The sequence below is a fragment of the Mchenga conophoros genome, linkage group LG15 (genome assembly GCF_057382185.1).
Source record: "Mchenga conophoros isolate Kocher_MC1m ecotype Shallow Benthic linkage group LG15, M_conophoros_male_GT1.1, whole genome shotgun sequence".
In the NCBI taxonomy this organism is placed as follows: domain Eukaryota; kingdom Metazoa; phylum Chordata; class Actinopteri; order Cichliformes; family Cichlidae; genus Mchenga; species Mchenga conophoros.
In genome coordinates this window covers 456,652-475,563 of record NC_140540.1, presented here as the reverse complement: position 1 = coordinate 475,563, position 18,912 = coordinate 456,652, and the positions used below count along the sequence as shown (strand labels likewise).

The 18,912-nt window shown below is 40.4% G+C and overlaps 1 protein-coding gene across 1 annotated transcript in view; it reads right to left on the bottom strand.

The window, feature by feature from the left end:
- Window positions 1-2,097: 2,097 nt before the first annotated feature.
- Window positions 2,098-18,912, bottom strand: part of LOC146557414 (monofunctional C1-tetrahydrofolate synthase, mitochondrial-like) — a 29,192-nt gene continuing 12,377 nt past the window's right edge. Inside the window, exons 5-11 of the mRNA XM_085247676.1 lie at window positions 15,693-15,832; window positions 15,229-15,270; window positions 10,765-10,868; window positions 10,452-10,629; window positions 9,082-9,189; window positions 8,833-8,985; window positions 2,098-2,385 (exon numbers count right to left, since the gene is read on the bottom strand). Of these exons, the coding sequence (XP_085103802.1) occupies window positions 2,323-2,385; window positions 8,833-8,985; window positions 9,082-9,189; window positions 10,452-10,629; window positions 10,765-10,868; window positions 15,229-15,270; window positions 15,693-15,832 (788 nt within the window). The 3' untranslated portion in view covers window positions 2,098-2,322. The remainder of the gene's footprint in view (window positions 2,386-8,832; window positions 8,986-9,081; window positions 9,190-10,451; window positions 10,630-10,764; window positions 10,869-15,228; window positions 15,271-15,692; window positions 15,833-18,912) is intronic.

Below are 18,912 nucleotides of genomic sequence, written 5' to 3'. Positions count from 1 at the left end.
ACATTAAAAGGTTTTGATCCATCACATCTGCCAGAAAGACTTCGTGTTTAAGTTTCTGAATGACAATGAGTCAACAGAGGAACCGTCCTGTTAATCCTGATCATGTCTACAGTGCAACGAGAAAGCTTGTGTCAGTTACAGAGCATCACGTGGAAGTACATTGAGACTGACTCTAGAAGAAGAAAAGAAACATAAGAGGCTGGAAATGCTGCCAAAAGAAATTTGACATTATCATGGTTCACGAGATGATGACATCAAGCTATCTAAGCAACTAATTAAAAGTTATTTAGTCAGGTCTGGGTCTCTGTTACATAGTCGGGGGGGAGAAGGGCATGTTTTGCACAGTTCAATGGATCAAAGACTCCTATGTGACTCATGAACTCCTTTTACTCTCTCAAAACCCAGCCGGTTCATCCCGTCCAGACTCAAAAGTAAATTATCTTGCTCATTAGACAGACAGCGACATTCTTTGCATACCTCCCTTCTTCTGACCCAGGAGCAGTTTTATGGACCCACAAGTGGGAATTAAACAGGAGGAAGTGGGCAGTGAGCTTCCTGTCTGAGGAAACATGGCTCTGCATACTTGCAGAAGCACAAAACAAGGAGAACGTGCCTTCGCAATCTCACAGAGCGGATAACAATTCCTCAAATATGACTGCTGTGACATGGGCGTGTCCTTTAAAGTCCACCGTCAATGCTTACATCCCAAATGAATCCAACTAAGAGGTCCCAATGCTCTTTCAGTTGCCAAAATGAAACAGAGAGGGACCATTAACAAATAAAATAAGGTCAAAGTTCTTTAAAAATCCAATAACATGATCAGTGTAGCCGTTCTCCAACATATTATTAAAAGTTCTCTGTCCATGCATCCATGGGAAACAGGATCTACAAGGCTAAGAGGAGTTGGTCAGGTAGTTTGTGGCGTTCCCACTTTTGGTCAGGGAGCAGGTGCTGCCCCAAATGAGGGAGTTGAACTATCTTGAGGCCTTGTTTATGGCTGAGGGGAGAGTGAAGACTGACAATGGTTTGGTGTGGCGTCCGAAGGACACTGCACCAACGAATTGCGTTTGAGAGAGAGTGAAGCGTAGAAGAAAAGATGTCACTCTACCGATCGATCTACATTTATACCCTCACCTTTGGCCACAAGTTCTGGGTAGTAATGGAAAAAAGAAGATTACAGATAGAAGTGGTGGAAATGCAGCTTCCTTTGAAGGGTGGCCGGGGTCAGCTTTAAAGCTAGGATGAGGATTGGATTGGTTCACCAGTTGAGGTGAATGTTCTGGGAAAGACCCAGGAAAAACTGGCGAAATTACACTGAGGGAACCCCTTGGTGTCCCCTGGATGAGTTGGAGGAGGTGGCTAGGGAGAAGGAAGGCTAGGCTTCTCTAGTTAGACTTTAATCCTGGCAACTGGGCCTTGGATAAGCAGCATAAAACTGATGGATGGACAAAAAACGTACACCACTGCTATGCTACTGAGTTATGGTTAGGCTAATTAAAATACATGATCGTTCTCAATTAAATGACATGTTGGTGGTCTCTTTGCTGCCTGATTTGGATTATTGAAAAAGTTGTACAGGACTTGAATGACAATTAAATATTTTTCAGGGGTGGAGTGCGGGGGGACTTTCACTTTAACTGCAGCATTTACTGCTCCAGTCACTTCATGCCTTTCTGTTTATACCACCTCCTTTGCTTTGCTTCTAGCGCTACCAATATCTAATCTAATAAAGGAAAAGCTCCGCAAAAATCATCATGCGATATCAAAAAAATATTTTTCTGTCTACATTCCTTGCCTACATTCCTCACCAATTTGGATAATAGTTCTGGAAATCCCCCCTCCCCCTAAAAAAAATAATAATAATTTGGGTTATTGTTGGATGTTTTGATTATAACTATGTAGACTGATGAGTAGAGTTAATTGGCTAAAGAAGGAATGTTTCTCTCTGTGAACAAACATAATAGATAACAAATACTTTATTTATCCCAAAAGATTGGAATTATTGTGTTATAGCAGCCAAAACATGAAAATAACTTGTAATAACATTAATATAACATAAAAATATAAAAATGTTAAAATCTAATAGGACACACTAAGAAGCCTAAATCTAAAGGGAATGCAGGTAGTGTGACATATGTGAAACATCTGTCCTTACAATCATAAGAAAACATTTTGAAATACTTAATACTTAATGATTGGATAAATGTGCACTTTTTTTGCAGCCACAGAACATAGACGGCTTGCACTCACTGATTCAGCCTTTAACTCCTCTGTATAGAGAAGTATTGTAGGGTCAAATGTGAGGCAGCCCTCACATTTGGGTCAAACTGGGTCATGCAGCAGGACAATGATCCCAAGAACAGCAGCAAGTCTACAACAGAAGGGCTGACAAAGAAAAGGTGCTGCAGTGACCCAGACAAAGTCCAGAGCTCAACCTGACTGAAACAATGTGATAGAACCTCAGGAGAGCTGTGCATGACAGATATCTGCAAACCTCAATCAACTGAAGCAATGTTGTAAAGAAGAGTTGGCCAAAATTCTCCACAATGACATGAGAGACTGATCAAATCATACTGAACGGCTGAGCTGAAACAGAGACAGTGTTCACTCACTATGTGTTAATAGACCTCTCTGCATTGAATCATATCTGGTATTAATCTCTGTCTCTCTTCCACAGCATGTCTTTATCCAGTCTTCCTTCTCTCACCCCAACCAGTCGCAGCAGATGGCCAGGCCCCTCCCTGAGCCTGGTTCTGCTGGAGGTTTCTTCCTGTTAAAAGGGAGTTTTTCCTTCCCACTGTCGCCAAAGTGCTTGCTCATAAGGGGGTCTTATGATTACTTCGTTTTTCTCCGTATGCATTATTGTAGCGTCTACCTTACAATATAAAGCGCTTTGAGGCGACTGTTGTTGTGATTTCGAACTGTATAAAAATTTTTAATTTAACTGAATTGAATTCGGTAAGTATTCTGCACACACATTTAATTAATATTTTTTATCAGGTATGAAAAACAGAACAAACATTTGTGATGTCCAATATGTACCTTGAGGCATCGATTGCACATCTGATACTGAAATTACCATATTTCCGCACTATGAGGTGCACTTAAAATCCTTTAATTTTCTCAAAAATCGTCAGTTCCCCTTATAATCTGGTGCCCCTTATGTATGAATTCTGGTTGTGCTTACTGACCTCGAACTAATTTTATGTGCGACACGGCGCTCAAACATCTGTCAAAAATGTTTTAGCACGACTTCGTAAGCTACGAAGCCGCACCGCTTGATGGATTTTTGGAGCATTATGGCTACTGTAGTCAGGAGCCTCGCTGAGTAATCTGGGTCCAAAACTCAGTCTTCTTCAGGTCCCAAACTCAAACTTACACTGCAGCATCACTGAAAGTTAAAAACTGTCAAAATTCTTTCAACTTTGATAAAATGATCAGCATTGCTGCTTTACCAGGTGCAACAATTAAGTTTAACATCCAGGCATCCAGGAAAACAGAATTTATTAAATTTAACGGAGTTAGCCGTTAGCAGGAAGTTAGCTCGCTAGTTTCCACCTAAAACATGATATAGCATGTTCTGACTGAGAGATTTCTGAAAAAATTAAAACGTACAGCTCTGCTATCACTTCCAACGTAAATGAAGACAGAAAACTAAACAGCAGTGACTTTTATAGGGTTACTGAAATTGGACTAGCTGGTATATAATGATGTACTATGTGATTGCTAGCAACACTGCTATGTTAGCATAACATAAACACAGTGAAGCTGGAGGATGAACTCTAACTTTTTTCCACTGATAAAAGTTAACGTGAGGGTTCGCATGGCAGGATGCTGTAAACGGACCAAACTTCAGTCAGGAGAACAACTGAGATAATCCATCCACAATATGAGGTTAGTCATTAATATACTGCAACAACATGGGAATAGAGAGAATTCAAAATTAATGAATTAATGTTACAGAAGTGGAGGAAACAAGAAGAATGAGTTGAGCAAATTTTAACTTATCTGTCTGTTTTGTTTCGCTTAATGCGCCTTATAATCCGGTTCGCCTTATGTATGAAAACAGACCCGTTTGTCGACAGTGCGCCTTATAATCCAGTGCCTTGTGGTCCAAAAAAATACGGTAGGCTTTAAAAATCAGATCCATTTGGATTTAATAGGAAGCTGTTCTTGATGTAATTTGATATTTTTGGTACTAAAATTAACCTTTTAGTGGAAACCCCCGGCCCGATAAAATCTCATTTTAACTTGTCCACCTGTAGGATTTACTCCACCACCCTCTAAACTTTATAGAAATGTGTGTGCCTACATTAAATACACTAATTATAAGGCTTATCATTGATGAATCTCACTTTAGCCATGGATCTCTGCATTAACCAGAACAAGAAGCCATGTTTTGGAAAATCGTTTTGTTCCATATTCAAATATTAAATTATTTTTCCTGCCCTAGCTAGCGTGCATGCTCCTCATGTCATAACAATCAGCTGATAAATAATGAACAGAAGCATCCGATTAAGGGCTTCCATTCAGAAAAAACAGACATATGACATGTGATTAGAAATCGTTACGGGGGAAAACTCTGTCCCTACAACTCTAGACTGCTTTTGTGATGACTTCTGTGTACAAATGCAAATGTTTTCCATTCCTGTAATAGAAAGCAAAGCTGCAAGGAATAAATTCATCCCCTTGTTCTGCAACAAAATCCCAGTTTCACTTTATTTACTTGAATGAAAGACTACAAAATGTCAGCTCACAGGAGGAGGCAAATCAAACCTTATTTAAAAATATCAATTCCGATTCACAAGTAAAAGGTCCTTTCACTTTTCTCGTCCTTGAATGAAATATTGGGCAGCACATTTAAATATAAAAAGGTAATAAAAAGTGTATGAAAACCTTTCAAAGTGATGAAAGCAACAAAAGATGTGCTGTTCTGCCAGTCCTCCTCTCAAGCCTGAGAACAAGTTGGCACTCGCAAAAACACATAACACTCCGTGGCTAAAGTTGGAAAGCCCATTCAGGCAAATAAGTCCCTTCATTATGCCCAAACACAATGTGCCTTTGTTGGGGAAAGCCCTGGAGGAGACAATGTAGCTGGTTTTTTACCCCCCACTGGTTTTGGAGAAGTGTCTCGGTCAACAAGCAGCAGAGTTTGAAAAAGTACTGAGAAGATTATGAAATCTAAAAGACCAAAAAACACTTGTGTCAATTTAAAATTAAATAAGTGAAGTCCATAACAGTAAATCTTTAAAAGTCACACAGATTCTCCACAGTTGATTTGGTTATTGAGTAATGGGGTTTTTATTAAAGCTGTTTTCATTTTAAGATTTATGGTTCATCTGTGTCTGATAGAAATCAATGGATAAAATGTGAAGAACAGATGAGATTTAACAAGTTTTAGATAGGGCTGTGTGATATGACCAAAATCTCATATCCCGATATAAGAATTCTATCGTCCCGATAACGATATAAATCACAAAACTGTAACATATTCTGTAAATTCTGTGAATCTCGGGCAGCTCGACTTGCGGGAAGTGTTTCCAGCTGCGCATCATGTACCTGGAGTCGAGTGTTTTAACCGATGCATGAAACTATACATCTAGTCTAAGTCTAAGGTTTATTTTTTAGCACCTGGCGGCTCTTTTTTTTATTTTTTTATTTTTTTTTACTTCTCATCCGTAAATAATCTGCTCTTTCACGTGATTCAGTTTATTTTGAAAAGTCTCAACAGGATCTTGAGCTTTATTGTGAAAGGTTTATGTGGAACATAAACAAGCGGACACGCGATGGTATTACCGTCGTTGTTGCTAACGACAACGCATAAAAACAGGGGCTTGTCTGTCTGTAGTTTAGTTATATTAAATAAAGGAGAAAGAGAGAACTTGAAGAAATTAATATAGCCACTACAGTGACCATCAAAACAATGAAAAAATATTGCTGTAAACAGTTTATTTTGCAACACCACAAAACAAACAATAGTGTAAAATGAAACGATAGACGTTTTTATATCGTCATCCGATATCTATCGTAATATCGAACAGCCCTAGTTTTAGATCTAGTCTGAACTCTGAACCGTGCACTTTGGACTTCTTACGTTTTTTACGGACTACGGTGCATCCTGTTTGGGGCTAAAAAAACAGTATCACTGATTGTCAATGAATGACAAATCCTGTACAGGTTTTTTGTAAATGTGTGTGTACTTACAGGTTTTTATTTTTTCATGCCAAACTTTTTAAACTTTTAATCTTTAATTTTGAATCTTCTTCTGTGATGTACTTTGCATAGATAAATAAAGCCAAGCTTGTAAATTGTCCTTCGTTTTGCCAAAGGTGTTCCATTGTTTGTGAACCTTTGTACATTTACTGCTTATTTGTGGTGTGTATGGTGTATTCATTCTAATGCTACATGTATACTACCATAGACGCATCTGTTCATGTATGTTTGCTGCCTTGATGATGAAGAACTGAATAATGCGTTTAATGACGCTGTGCAACTTGATCAATCTCTGCCTCGTGTCTAATTTAACTTTAGTAAAGCTGCAGTTGAGGCACAGGTCAATTACCAGATAAATACATTTACTGGACCTGTTGGCCGGCAGGTCATTAAGATAACAGAGTTATCCAAAATTAATGAAAACTGAAACAGACAGCTGTTTTTTGCCATCACTGGACAAGAAAATCCATAATAATCTTTCAGCACACAGGGAATCCTGTGCCATTACTGGGCTTTTTAAAATAGAAACTCTACACTAAGATTGGAGCCAATCACAGGTTTTGTCAGGCGAGTTCAGGTAAGTTCTATGAAGTAGCAAGAAGAGCAAAAAATTCCAGATCGGAAGTAAGATGGTGTGGTGTGATTAAACAGAAGACTTTAACCTGGGAAAACAGGGTTCGATTCACAGGTGCAGCATGTATGAAGCACGTGTAGTAGGGATGTGGGCGACAAGTCAGCTGAATGCTAGATGCTGCAATTCCACCGTCCACTATCCAAGAATCCAGCCTGGACAGAAGCCTGCCCCCACCCTGAATGTTTAAGCCTGACTGTGGTCAGTTCTGGATGTTCTCCATCTTTTAAAGTAGTCTGGTCTTTTCTTCTTCCTGTTTAAACAACTAGTAAATTAGTCACCAGGAACATCCTAGTGTGTATCTAAGAAGCTGCTTTCGGTTGATACGTTATTCACATGGGGTTGCTGCAGCAAGAGGCTCCACGTATTTGGGTTGGCAGATATTTTCTTTAAATGCCAGATGCCTTTGCTGACCAAACCTCAATAGGATTTGTGGCTCCTTCCAGCATCAACCTGGGGATCTTTTGCTTGTTAGGTGAATGCGTAGACCACTACAACTACTGCTTATGGGTGGGGCTTAGAAGAGAAAAGGGGGCACTGCAGGAGATCGACTCGTATTGCATGCTGCAGCTTTAGGGCTAACTGCTATATCTGTTGCCTTTCTTAGAATTGATAAGAAATCTTTAATCATCAACCATCTTTAAAGTTTAACCAGAGAATATTCAGCCAAGGAGGGCGTTTCTATAAACCTGACTGGTTTAGGGTGTAATGATTCAGTGAAAGCAATTCTAACGGGATATGAATTCCAAAGACATCTATTGTTCCGCTTGCAACTCCTCCCATACATATCTGGAGAATCACATCAGTGCCTTCCTGACTCTTCACCCTGCAGACCCCTAACCTACCCATCGATCTAAAACCCCGCCATCCTCCTTCTTATTATCTTGACTGAGAGCTTTTCACCTCTTTCCGTGAAGGGAGAATTGAGTTCTTAGCTGTAATCAGAGCTAAGGCATCGGAAGTCCCCTGACAGTTCTATCGAAGAAATTATCTCATGGAGGTTTCTTGACTTTTTTCTTAATAAAGCCATTTTAAACAAAATAGCACAATTTTAACTGTGCCAGAGCAACAGGTGCTAACATGAAAATCATGCAGCGATTAGAAATGGTGTAATCTTTAAACTATTAAAAGTTTCAGTCTTGGGTCAGTGTGTCAAGCAGAAGCTAAGCCAACGAGTTCAGAGGACAAACAAAGAACTTCCTTTGGGTTAGAAGTCATAGTTCAAGAGATGTCAGTGTGCCAGTGGCTCCATAGGCAGCAGCACATCAAAGGCAGGTTGTGGAAAGTGGAGAGATGCCACAACCCTACAAGATGCCTTTCCAAGCATGGCCAGCGTCTCACACCTCTGGCCCAGCCTTTCAAAGCCAGGCCCTGAGGGCACACTGGTGAAACAGCGGGAGCCAAAGCACTCAGGAAGCCGCTTCCTTCCTGCCTGCCCAGCCCATCATCAAGCAAAAGGCTCCAGCCAGCCTTGTTTGCTCTAAGTAGGACTACATGGCTCAGGGAAAGCAACAGAGAGGACCAAAATCACACACACTCTCCGGGGACGAACTCGAGGGAGGAAGGAATTAACATTGACAGATGAATTAGCACATTCAAGGAACAATAATCCTACACACCCACCGAACCCTTGAAGATCAGAATGAGCTTCAAGGGTTGGAGAATGGAGATATTAAGCTTTGGCAAGGTTAAGGAACGGTGTCATGTTAACAAAATTAAATTGAACATTCTTCAAGAAAGAAGCAGCTGCACAGGCAAACGTGTAGGCACGAGAAACAAGAAAACACTTGTGGTGTGATTTCTGTGCAGACGTCTGCTTTACAGCCTACATAAAGCTGGTCCAAGTTTTCTCTGTAAGTGACACCAAATGCACTTTCTTATCACCTCTGTGCAGTATTGTGAAGCCAATCACTTTCAAAAAGCTCTGTGACTTCGCGCTATGAGGCATGGACCAAGACGTCAACGTTAACCTGCTGCAGACCACGTACCGTTCCCACTAATGGGTAGATGAAGCCAGCTCCAATGCTGGCACGGACATCTCTGATTGGCAAAACAAATCCAGTGGGTGCCCCCTTCTTGTCGGGCATGTGGGACAGGGACAGATGGGTCTTGGCCATGCAGATGGGCAATGAACCATAACCCTTGTAAAAGGCAAAAGAGAAATAGTCATTGTGTGACCTTGTCACAGAGGAAAGAGAAATGAGATGAGTCAGTTACTGCAGCGGCAGTGAGCTCACTTGTTGATGGTAATAATCTGTCTTGGTCTTGGCCTCTGGAGACAGCTCGATGTCATCGGCCCCGTACACTCTCTGGGCTATTGTTCTGATCTTCTCCACGATCGACATCTATCGGAAGGACAGCGCATCAAATGCAGGTGAACACACAACAGCTCTACACTCAAAGGGAAGTGAGGAAATTAGATTTGGTGAAGTGAACACATATCAGCGTGACATCAGAATCAAACACAGTTCAGCAAAATGAATGAAATATTTAAACTTTGAGCTCTTATCAGACATGTGATAGCTAAGAAAGCTGCCTTTATTCCTCTGTTAAAGTGACTTTATTCGGATTTTCTGCCCATTTGACTGAAGCCAAGTACACAATGTCATTTGCTTTTAGATCTTGATCAAGCCTGTCTCCATTTCAGGGGTATTTAGACAACAATCAATGATGGACTCATGTATTTGCAATTCTACTTTCTTTTAATGTGACAAAAGACTTCTGACAAACTGAAAGGGATGCACAAATATTACTTCTGACCTGGAAGACTGATGGCCTAATTTCTAATGCAAAACTGCCCGAGGTGTGGTTTGTAAACAAAGCCGACACATTCAGGTGTCATTAGATTAAAAAAAGAACGTTATATCTGATTCTCACTTGACACTACAAACCTTTGTTTTTCCTTTTTGGTCAAAAACATGTAATAACAGCGGATTTGAGCACTATGGCATCAACAGCTTATTAATGAGAAACATATAAAAACCATTTATAAACACATCTTTGACTTCTTTCTTCATCTCCTAAACTGCAGCTTGTCGCAGAATATCTCATCACTAATATATTCAGAATTTCAGCATCTTCGCTATGAGACACCATCACCTGCCAGGTGTATCGAGGTGCAGTTCTTCTGTATCATCCATCCGAGCTGCTAACTTGGAACTTTAGCAGGTATGGGATATTCTCACACTACCTTCTCTTCTGGCAAACATCCAAGCCTGAGGTTTTCTGTCTGACCTTCCCTCTAACTCGTCTAGCACATGGAATAATCAAAAGATTGAACACCTTATTATACAGCAGTTAAGGTTTGATTTATTAATTTAATATCCAATAAATCCTGTTGTTGAGAGCGCTTGCATGCAGGCACATGCTTACTGCTAATGGAGCCATGCACAAAGACACAAACAGCATAACAAGGTCAGTTAATTTAAGTCACAACCTCCTAGACTCGCTAACTCAAACCAGCTGATGTTTTTTTACTTCAACCTACTCTAGCTCCCAAAATCAACATAATTTACTAATTATCCAACACTGAAACAGAAGGAACAGGGATACCGCCTATCGTAGAGCAATAACTAAATAAAATTTCCACTACATTATCTGCACTCACCTCTGTGTTGTAGAGAAACTGGTAGTCGCTGGGTTTGCTGGCAGCCTCCTTCACAGCCTGGGCGAGCTCCGAGCAGCCTCTTCCACCCTGCGCCCAGTGGTTGCACGGCAAAGCGTCGGATGCGCCACACTCTTTCGCTATCTGACATACAAGGTCGATCTCTGCCTGGGTGTCTGTCCTAAAAGATCCGAGGAAAAAAGCACCATTAGCAGCGCGAAGCTGGCGTTTATATAAAATACAAATTAATCACAATTAGTAGCTTTACTTGCAGTTAGCTGTTTTTAAAAAAATATAGCCGTAATATACAACTTACTTGAAGACATTAACAGCAACCACGACCGGTACCCCAAACAGATGTGCAATCTGGATCTGCTTCCTGAGATTGCTACGGCAGCCGCCAGCAACCAGGCTCAGGTTCTAGAGGTGGAAGAGAAAGAGGAAAGAGAGCAGAGGTAACAAACTGTTATTAAAAAACAAAACACATCTAACCCATAAAATGTGCCACAACTTGAACCAAAACATATTATAAATGTAATAGACGAGCTACACGTCCTGTAGCTTCATAACATCTGCGCTGCACAGTTTCTTACAAGGTGGATGTGTTCATTTGGCTTCTTTAACAGAATAAACAATACACAGGGCTGTGTTATATTATCCCGCCCACGATTACACCGGTATATTATGCAATATAAAAATGTCACATTGTGTCACATCTTTTCTACACGAGTTTAAGTTCAGGGGATGCCCAAGAGCTGCACATCAGTTACTTTAACATTCCCCAACAACCTGCAAATTATGCAAGAAAACGGTTCCTGTTAAAGGTGAAATCACGGCGTGAGGGAGGAGATACTATCATCTGTGACCTAAATGTAAGCAAAATACTCCACCAAGCATCGTTGGAGCACTTCCAAGTTGCACTCCATGAGGGAGGAAGATGGTAGAATGGAATTTATTGATTCAGCTACATGGTGGAAAACCAGAGCTTTCAGCAGGTGGTTAAAAACCTGTTACACTTATATCGTGATAGAATTTCAAGGCCATATCCCTCACTCCGAGTACTATATAAGTCAGAAATAAGTACTTAAATGGTTTGCAGAAATCTTACATGCTAATTGTGTCCTGTGGATCTTTGTTCTATGAAAACACTCAGCCCCCGCCAAAAAGAAATTCCTGTCTTACTTAATACTGAAATTATTCTGTGTCATAATAAAAATACAAAAAACCCCTAAAAGATAACAAATGAGATGGAGAAAGTTTTCCTGCATCTTCAGCTCACCAGTGGAAAAAATGCTAAAGATTCTTGTGTAACTGATAAGCAGTTTACAGAGATATGATTTAAAGGGCATGACAGGAAATCTGTGATTCTAGTGGGAGCTTCATTTAAATACATTAATGTCCTATTCACCATTTTGTATAAGTTGTTCAGGCTGATATAAAATGTCTCGTTACTAACACTTGTGTGCTTTGCATGTGATTGCATCATTATACTTGATCCGGTGATGTGTGCAGCAATTCAATAGTTCATATTGAACCGCATGCTACTACGTGCACACTGTAGTAGCTTCACGATAAGCTCCTATGCGACCAAAGTAATCTAATCTAGCACTATTTGTGTGTAGCCACAGGCTAAGAAGAGTAAGGCCATACAGGTCCCATAAATTCATTTCCTGAGCTCTGCTTTCCTCAGTACTTCTGGTTCTTATTACAGGCTTTACAGTTAACCTTAATTAACTGCTTCATTATTTACTCAGCTGAACCTGCCTGAGAGACCACTGATTTTGGCCAGATACAGCCGCACATGCACACACACACACACACACACCAAAAGAATCCCGACTCCACTTTTGCTTAAGTCTACATAGTAGAAACCGACGGCAAATGTTCTCTTAATACATCAAATGCTTCTAATCACGGTTGTTGGCAGCAGATTTATGCAGGTAGATGGAGATTTAAATGTCAGTGGGAATGCAGCTGAAAGCTTGAGGTGGACTGGTTCAGTACAATCTAGAGATGGACCGATCCGATATTACGTATCGGTATCGGTCCGATACTGACCTAAATTACTGGATCGGATATCGGAGAAAAATAAAAAATGTAATCCGATCCATTAAATATCACGAAAGCACCTCACAAAACTTGCAACACGCTGTAACTCACCTCAGAACGTTAGCACGTCGGAGCAGTATGCATCACGTGATAGAGCGGCTGTGGCATGCGGGACCTGTGGTGGTCTGGATAGCATTTGGAGCTTCGCTAGCAACCCGGCATTTCATCTCCGACAAAGTTATCCCCGAGAGAAGTAAAGCAAGTGTGTAAGTCCATCTCTGAATGTTTGTAAAGCATTCCTGCGTTAAGCTTAACAAGCGATATATGGAGCGACTGCCTCTCCTGCTGCTACTTCAATCATGAAACTGCTTAACGATCAGCTGATCGGCTTTTCTGTCGCAAGTCCGTCTCTCTAGTTTGCTTTTGGCCCACTTTGCACCAGAAAGAGGAAACCAGCGGCTGAACAACAGCAGCACGTTTAAGCTTGATCAGCTATTGTTAGAATGTATTTATTATTACTTTCTACTCGAGGATCTTTTTCTACAGCTGACGGCTGTAACTGTGCAGGGGCGGATCTAGCAAAGTTTAGCCAGGGGGGCCGATAGGGCATTAACAGGGAAAAGGGGGCACAAAGACATACTTTTCTTTCTTATTCTCATTTAAAATGTCGAGCTTTTAATAAATAATTATCTGACACCCAAAGTTTTAATTTGATGTAAAATGAATAGAAGTCAATTACTGTATATAGTGACTATTAGGTCTAATATATATACCCTAGTAAGCTATAGTACTTTTTCCTTTGGGAAGGTACCATCTGTGCAGTCTGCAATTTTGTTGAAGAAAGATGTTGAATCTATTTAATATTTCTTGAAAAATAATTGATTTCTGTGCTTTTTTTTTTTTTTTCACACTGCATCAAATTAAGGTTGATTACGTTGATTAAGCATCATGAGGTGGAGCGTGAGGGGTGGTTCCCTATTTTTTATTTATTTATTTTTGTTGTTGCTGGGAGTTGGAACCCTATTAGTTAGGTTGCTTAATATTTATGCTAAGTACTCTTTAAAATACCAGAATAGGGAGGATGGTGTAGGTCTAAGTTTATTAGATTGATCAGTATTGCTGAACTATGAAATATTTTTTTTTGCATACAGGTATAACAGAATAGCTTTAGTGTAGTTGTTGTTTTAAACTTGAGTATGAACTTATACAAAATGCAGCAAGATATTTAAAAAACAGTTTTGTTGATTAAAAAACACTATATCGGATTCATATCGGTATCGGCAGATATCCAAATTTATGATATCGGTATCGGTATCGGACATAAAAAAGTGGTATCGTGCCATCTCTAGTACAATCTCCAAGACCCTTTATTGCATCACATAAACATCTTATAAATGCTGTCAAATGACGTCTCCCTTCCATGATTTTTCTGGTTAATATTACACATGTTTGACACAGAGGAGAGACCAAGTATACATTAATACAAAGATGATGCACTGCTCTGTAAGTAGCCCTAATGTGTACAGTAAGCCCATTAGGAGCCAGGTCACAAAACAGCTGCATGAAGAGGAAGTGGGATCACCACCCACGGTCATGCTTCACTGCCATGGTAGTTTACTCAAAACACAGCACCAAGCACATCACCAAATAGAGTTATGTTAATGAGTGTAAATAGCCTTAATTCTCCTGAAAACATCCTGAACTTTCAGACTAAATACAATAAGGACAGATACAGATAACTATTTTATCCTAATTACAAGTGATGCCACGGGCCAATAATTACCTCCCATCCCCCATTATTTTACCACACTGCCTTTTTCTTTAACTCTCTTGTAACTCAATGCATTTAGGCATGTAGATGTGGTCAAGACGAGCTGCTGGCAGCATTAGAATGGGAAAGAAAGGTACTTTAAGTGACTTTGGATGTGGGTGCATGTTTGAGTATTTCAGAAACTGCTAATCTACTGGGACTTTTCCCACACAACCATCTCCAGGATTTGCTGGTTGGGAAAAAGAGAAAATATCCAGTAGGCAGCAATTCTCTGGGTGAAAATATCTTATTGATATCAGAGGTCAGAGGAGAATGGCCAGACTGCTTCGAACTAACAGGAAAGTAATATAAACTCAAATGACCACTCGTTATAATTAAAAAACGCAGAAAAATGCACAACATGTTGAAACATTGAAGCAGATGAGTTAAAGCAGCAGAAAATTACACTGGTTGCCACTCGTGCCAGCTAAGAACAGGAAAAGTAAGCTAAAATTGCACAGGGTCACCAAAATCGAACGACAGAAAGTTGGAAAAAAGCCTTGTCTGGTCTTGTCTGAGCCTCGAATTTTGCTGCCACATTCAGACTGCTGCGTCAGGATTTGGTGGGCACAACATAAAAGCATGGATCCCTCGTGCCTTGTGTCAAATGTTTAGGCTGGTGGTGATATATTTTCTTGGCAGAATTCGGACCTCTTACTGCCGACCATGCCTACCTCTTTAAGACTACAGTGTACCCATCTTCTCGTGGCTGCTTCCAGCAGGATAACGCACCATCGTGTCAACATGGACCAAAACCTCTGAGGAATATTTCCAGTAATTTGTTAAATCTGTGCCACAAAGAATTAAGGCGGTTCTGAAGGCAAACGGGTTCCAACCCAGTACTAGCAAAGCATATACCTAACAAAGTGTTTGGTGAGTGTATATTTATGTTTGCTCATGCATATTTTTCATGGTTCCTACCTCATCGGTATACTCTCGGGGAAGCGGTGCACCTGCAGATACCTAAAACCGTACAAACAGACCAACAAATTAGACACTTCAGCATCACAGGTTTTGTCCATATGGGAGATAAACAAGAAATCAACCCTTCTAATTCTTAATATTTTCACTAGCAAGTCTATAAACACAGTTATTAATTTGGAAGATTAATTTCAGCAAACAGGATGAAGACTAATGAATACCAAGAAACTGAGATAACCCTATGAGATAGTCAGCTCATTAAATTCAATTGAGTTACAGCTCAGCACAGGATCGCAGTGCCTTTCATGACCATTAAGAGCATTTTACTATTGGAGTTTGTCAATCACAAGCTGCGCTAGATTTTCAGAGACATTTAAGTGAGTGGTTCTTTAATTCATCCACACCAGAGAAGAATTTATGGCTAGGCTATACTGTGTTATTACAACAGCGCTGTGTTGACCTACATTTGGGCCGCCGCCGTGCATCTTTAGCGCTCGAACGGTTGCGACCAGCACCACCACACTGGGCCTCAAACCTGAGGCTCGACATTTGATGTTGAAGAATTTCTCCATCCCAATGTCAGCTCCGAAACCTGCCTCGGTCACTGTGAGGAAACAGGCACAAAACGCATAAACATGTCTACCAGTGAATTATTGAATTACATATTAAAATTTATGGTCAGCAAATAAAGAATGTGAGCAGACTGCGATTCAGCCGTGTTAGAAGCTGGAGCAGCGGCGCTGGACACAGGCATTAAAGTATCATCTTGCTTGAAATAACTCATCTTCCACCTTCAAGGTTTGACCCAATTTGACCTCACAGCACCACATGTGAGCTCGATTACACGCCTGGAAGAGACATGGGAACGGTTTCTGAACAGTAGTACTGAGTAATGGGTACATTGTAGGGGCTCTGAAAAAGACAGAGGGCCTCTGATACAGACAGCTCTACGCACAGGCCTCTTGAACAGGCTCCAAACAAAGCAAATACCCCACCTGAAATGGCAGTCTTTGTCAAGATAAGGTTTCCTGCTACATGCTGGCTAGTTTTACACATTTTACAGTAAAACTAAAGTTTATTTCCCATCAAAAGTGTTTAGGCAGGTTTTAATCACCTTGGGCTGTTTGTTTAGTCTGCTCAGATGCCATTATTCTTCCCTTTCGGTACTTGAAAGGGAAGAATTCACTGCATGCTTCCAAGTCTGTTTCCTTGTGATCTCTGAAGCTTTTGGTTTGTGCTAAAGATGGGTCATGATGAATCATCACAGTTTGCAGGATAGACCGCACAATGCGCTGAAAGTCGACTACATTATTACTGCAAATATTTTAGCTTTTATTCAAGAGGACAGTGCAGAGTGTGTGCAAGAAGAAAGGGAGAAAGTGAGGGAGGAATGACATGCAAGAGATGATTTAGAGTGGCCTTCAGTCACCAGGCTCGACCAGGTGAGCTATAGTGGCATTGCCCCAACACTTTTACTGGTACTAGTAAAGACTAACGGCTTTGCTGTTTGGTTAAATGCTTTGCCTTTGTTCCAACACATATTTTACGAGAAATCTTCCAGTAAAACATTTAATCTAAATCTAAAATCCAAACAGAATAAATGCACCGTAACGTGCATGGAGTCCAGTTTGTAGTTTAACGCTTCACGAACTCTTTGTGACCACGAGAAGAGAGATTAAGCCTTCAAATGCAGCATGATTTTCTGTCAGTCAAATTAATAACGTTTGTTTTGAATGTCTCCCACGGGTCCCGATAATATAGAGGACTTTGTCAATGTGACATAATGTTAACAAGTTGTGGTCCATTAGTAGCAGCTGGCCCTCGCAATATTAGTGTAAAATGTTTTTTTTTTTTTTAAAGGAACCAGTCTAAACCAGCTGATCTCAGAAAACATTTATCAAAGTAGTTCACTACTCAATCGCTCACTATGGGTATTCACGAAAAATAACATTAACAGGAGGAGTTTGCTGTTATTTTCCCATTTTTGGGGAGTTTTTTTGGAGTTAACATTTTTTTTTATTTATTTTTTTTTTTTTAAAGAACCAATACACAACCCATAAACTTAATCATCTACAGACCCCGCTTCCCCTCTTGCTCAAACTGACCCATCCTGGATAACCTCTTTCTTCCAGTGGTGTAACATCTGTGCTCGTCAACTGCTAACCTTATTGACAGCTAATTTGATTAAAACGATTAAAAAAAAAAAAAAAAAAAAACCCAAATGGGACTCAGATGGGAAAAACAAATAAAATGTTTGTGTCATTCTGATCAGTTTTACGTCTCATACAAGTTTTTGTGCGTAGGACCCTGTGCGCAGACTTGAGCTCCACAGAGACGGGCTTTGACCAGTTCCACTTCTGAACGTAGACAGTAATGACGAAGACATGGGTTTACAAATTGAAAAGGGAACGAGGGGAGGGGGGCTTGGATCTATTTCCACTTGGAGGGAAGCGTCACTGCAAATCAAATCTGAGCGGTCTCCTTCATTCTAAGATAAATCATTCCCATCCTGATGAGAGCTGTCTCCGCCAAGAGGAGTCACTGAAGTGAAGTGAATCATAAGCTATGACCTTCAACGCCTCTTTCCATCGCCGTTATTAAAAAACTAAATGATGGAATAACTTTTGGAAGATTTGAACTTTTGGAAGGCTTTTATAATTACATAAAAAAATAAATCAGGCTTTTGTACATTCTACTTTTATTACATGTAATGTCTAATATGTCAAGTCGTTTTCTTGGTTCAACTTTGAAGACTTAAAGTTTATGACAGCAAAATAATGAATCCTCACTAAATTTTATGAGCTAAACTGTGTTTAATCCAAAAAGAAATTTGCTGAAAACATTTATTGACATGCCTTTGGAAACACGAGAGTACTCCCAACCCCCTGAGCCACGGTCAATCTCTCTGAGGCTTTAGAGAAAAAACAAGTGTTTGCGAGAAGAAATGCATCACTCTGCTTTGTTTGTCTTCGTTTAATGCTAGTCACGGTGTGATTTATTTCACGAGACGCAAGCGTAAATTTACTTCAAGGAGGGAAGGCGAGAGGAGGAGAGAAAGAAGATGGAAATACGTGAGAAATGAAATTAAATCAGAAAGTTGAGAAAGTCTTTTGGAGAGCAGAAGAACTAAGTCTAACAGGACTTAGTTTCTTGGAATACCAACAACAACATTTAGCAGAAACTGTGACTTGGGGGGCCTTGGCTGCATCGCCTGCATCTTGAAAAGTCTATCTGCTCAAAGAGGAAAAAAAATAAAGCCTGCGGGAGGACTGCAAAAATGTAACTCGGCTTTCTTTTGGCCAAATAGCGCTCAGTGCAATGTTTCTCATTAGCACCACACTAGAGCTTTGGCTCTGAATACAAAAACAGCTTGCCAACAAAAATCTGATTCTTAGGTACAGTATTTGTGGATTTCCAGAAACTTTATGACAAAAAGCGAGCACAAGAGTACTCACACGACACAACGCAGCATATTGAGAGGTGAAAGAAAGAAAACAGAAAAGACAGTTTCCCCTCGATGGCATTGCATCAAGCGGGAAAGTGAACCCGGAGGATGTCCTAAGGAAACACTGGCAAGCTTCCTGTTCTGCATGACAACCCTGAACTGCCCAGAGACCGAGAGGGAAGGAAGAGGTCGATGATGTTGTGAGCAGAGTCAGAGGGAAGGAGAGAGAGAAAGATCGG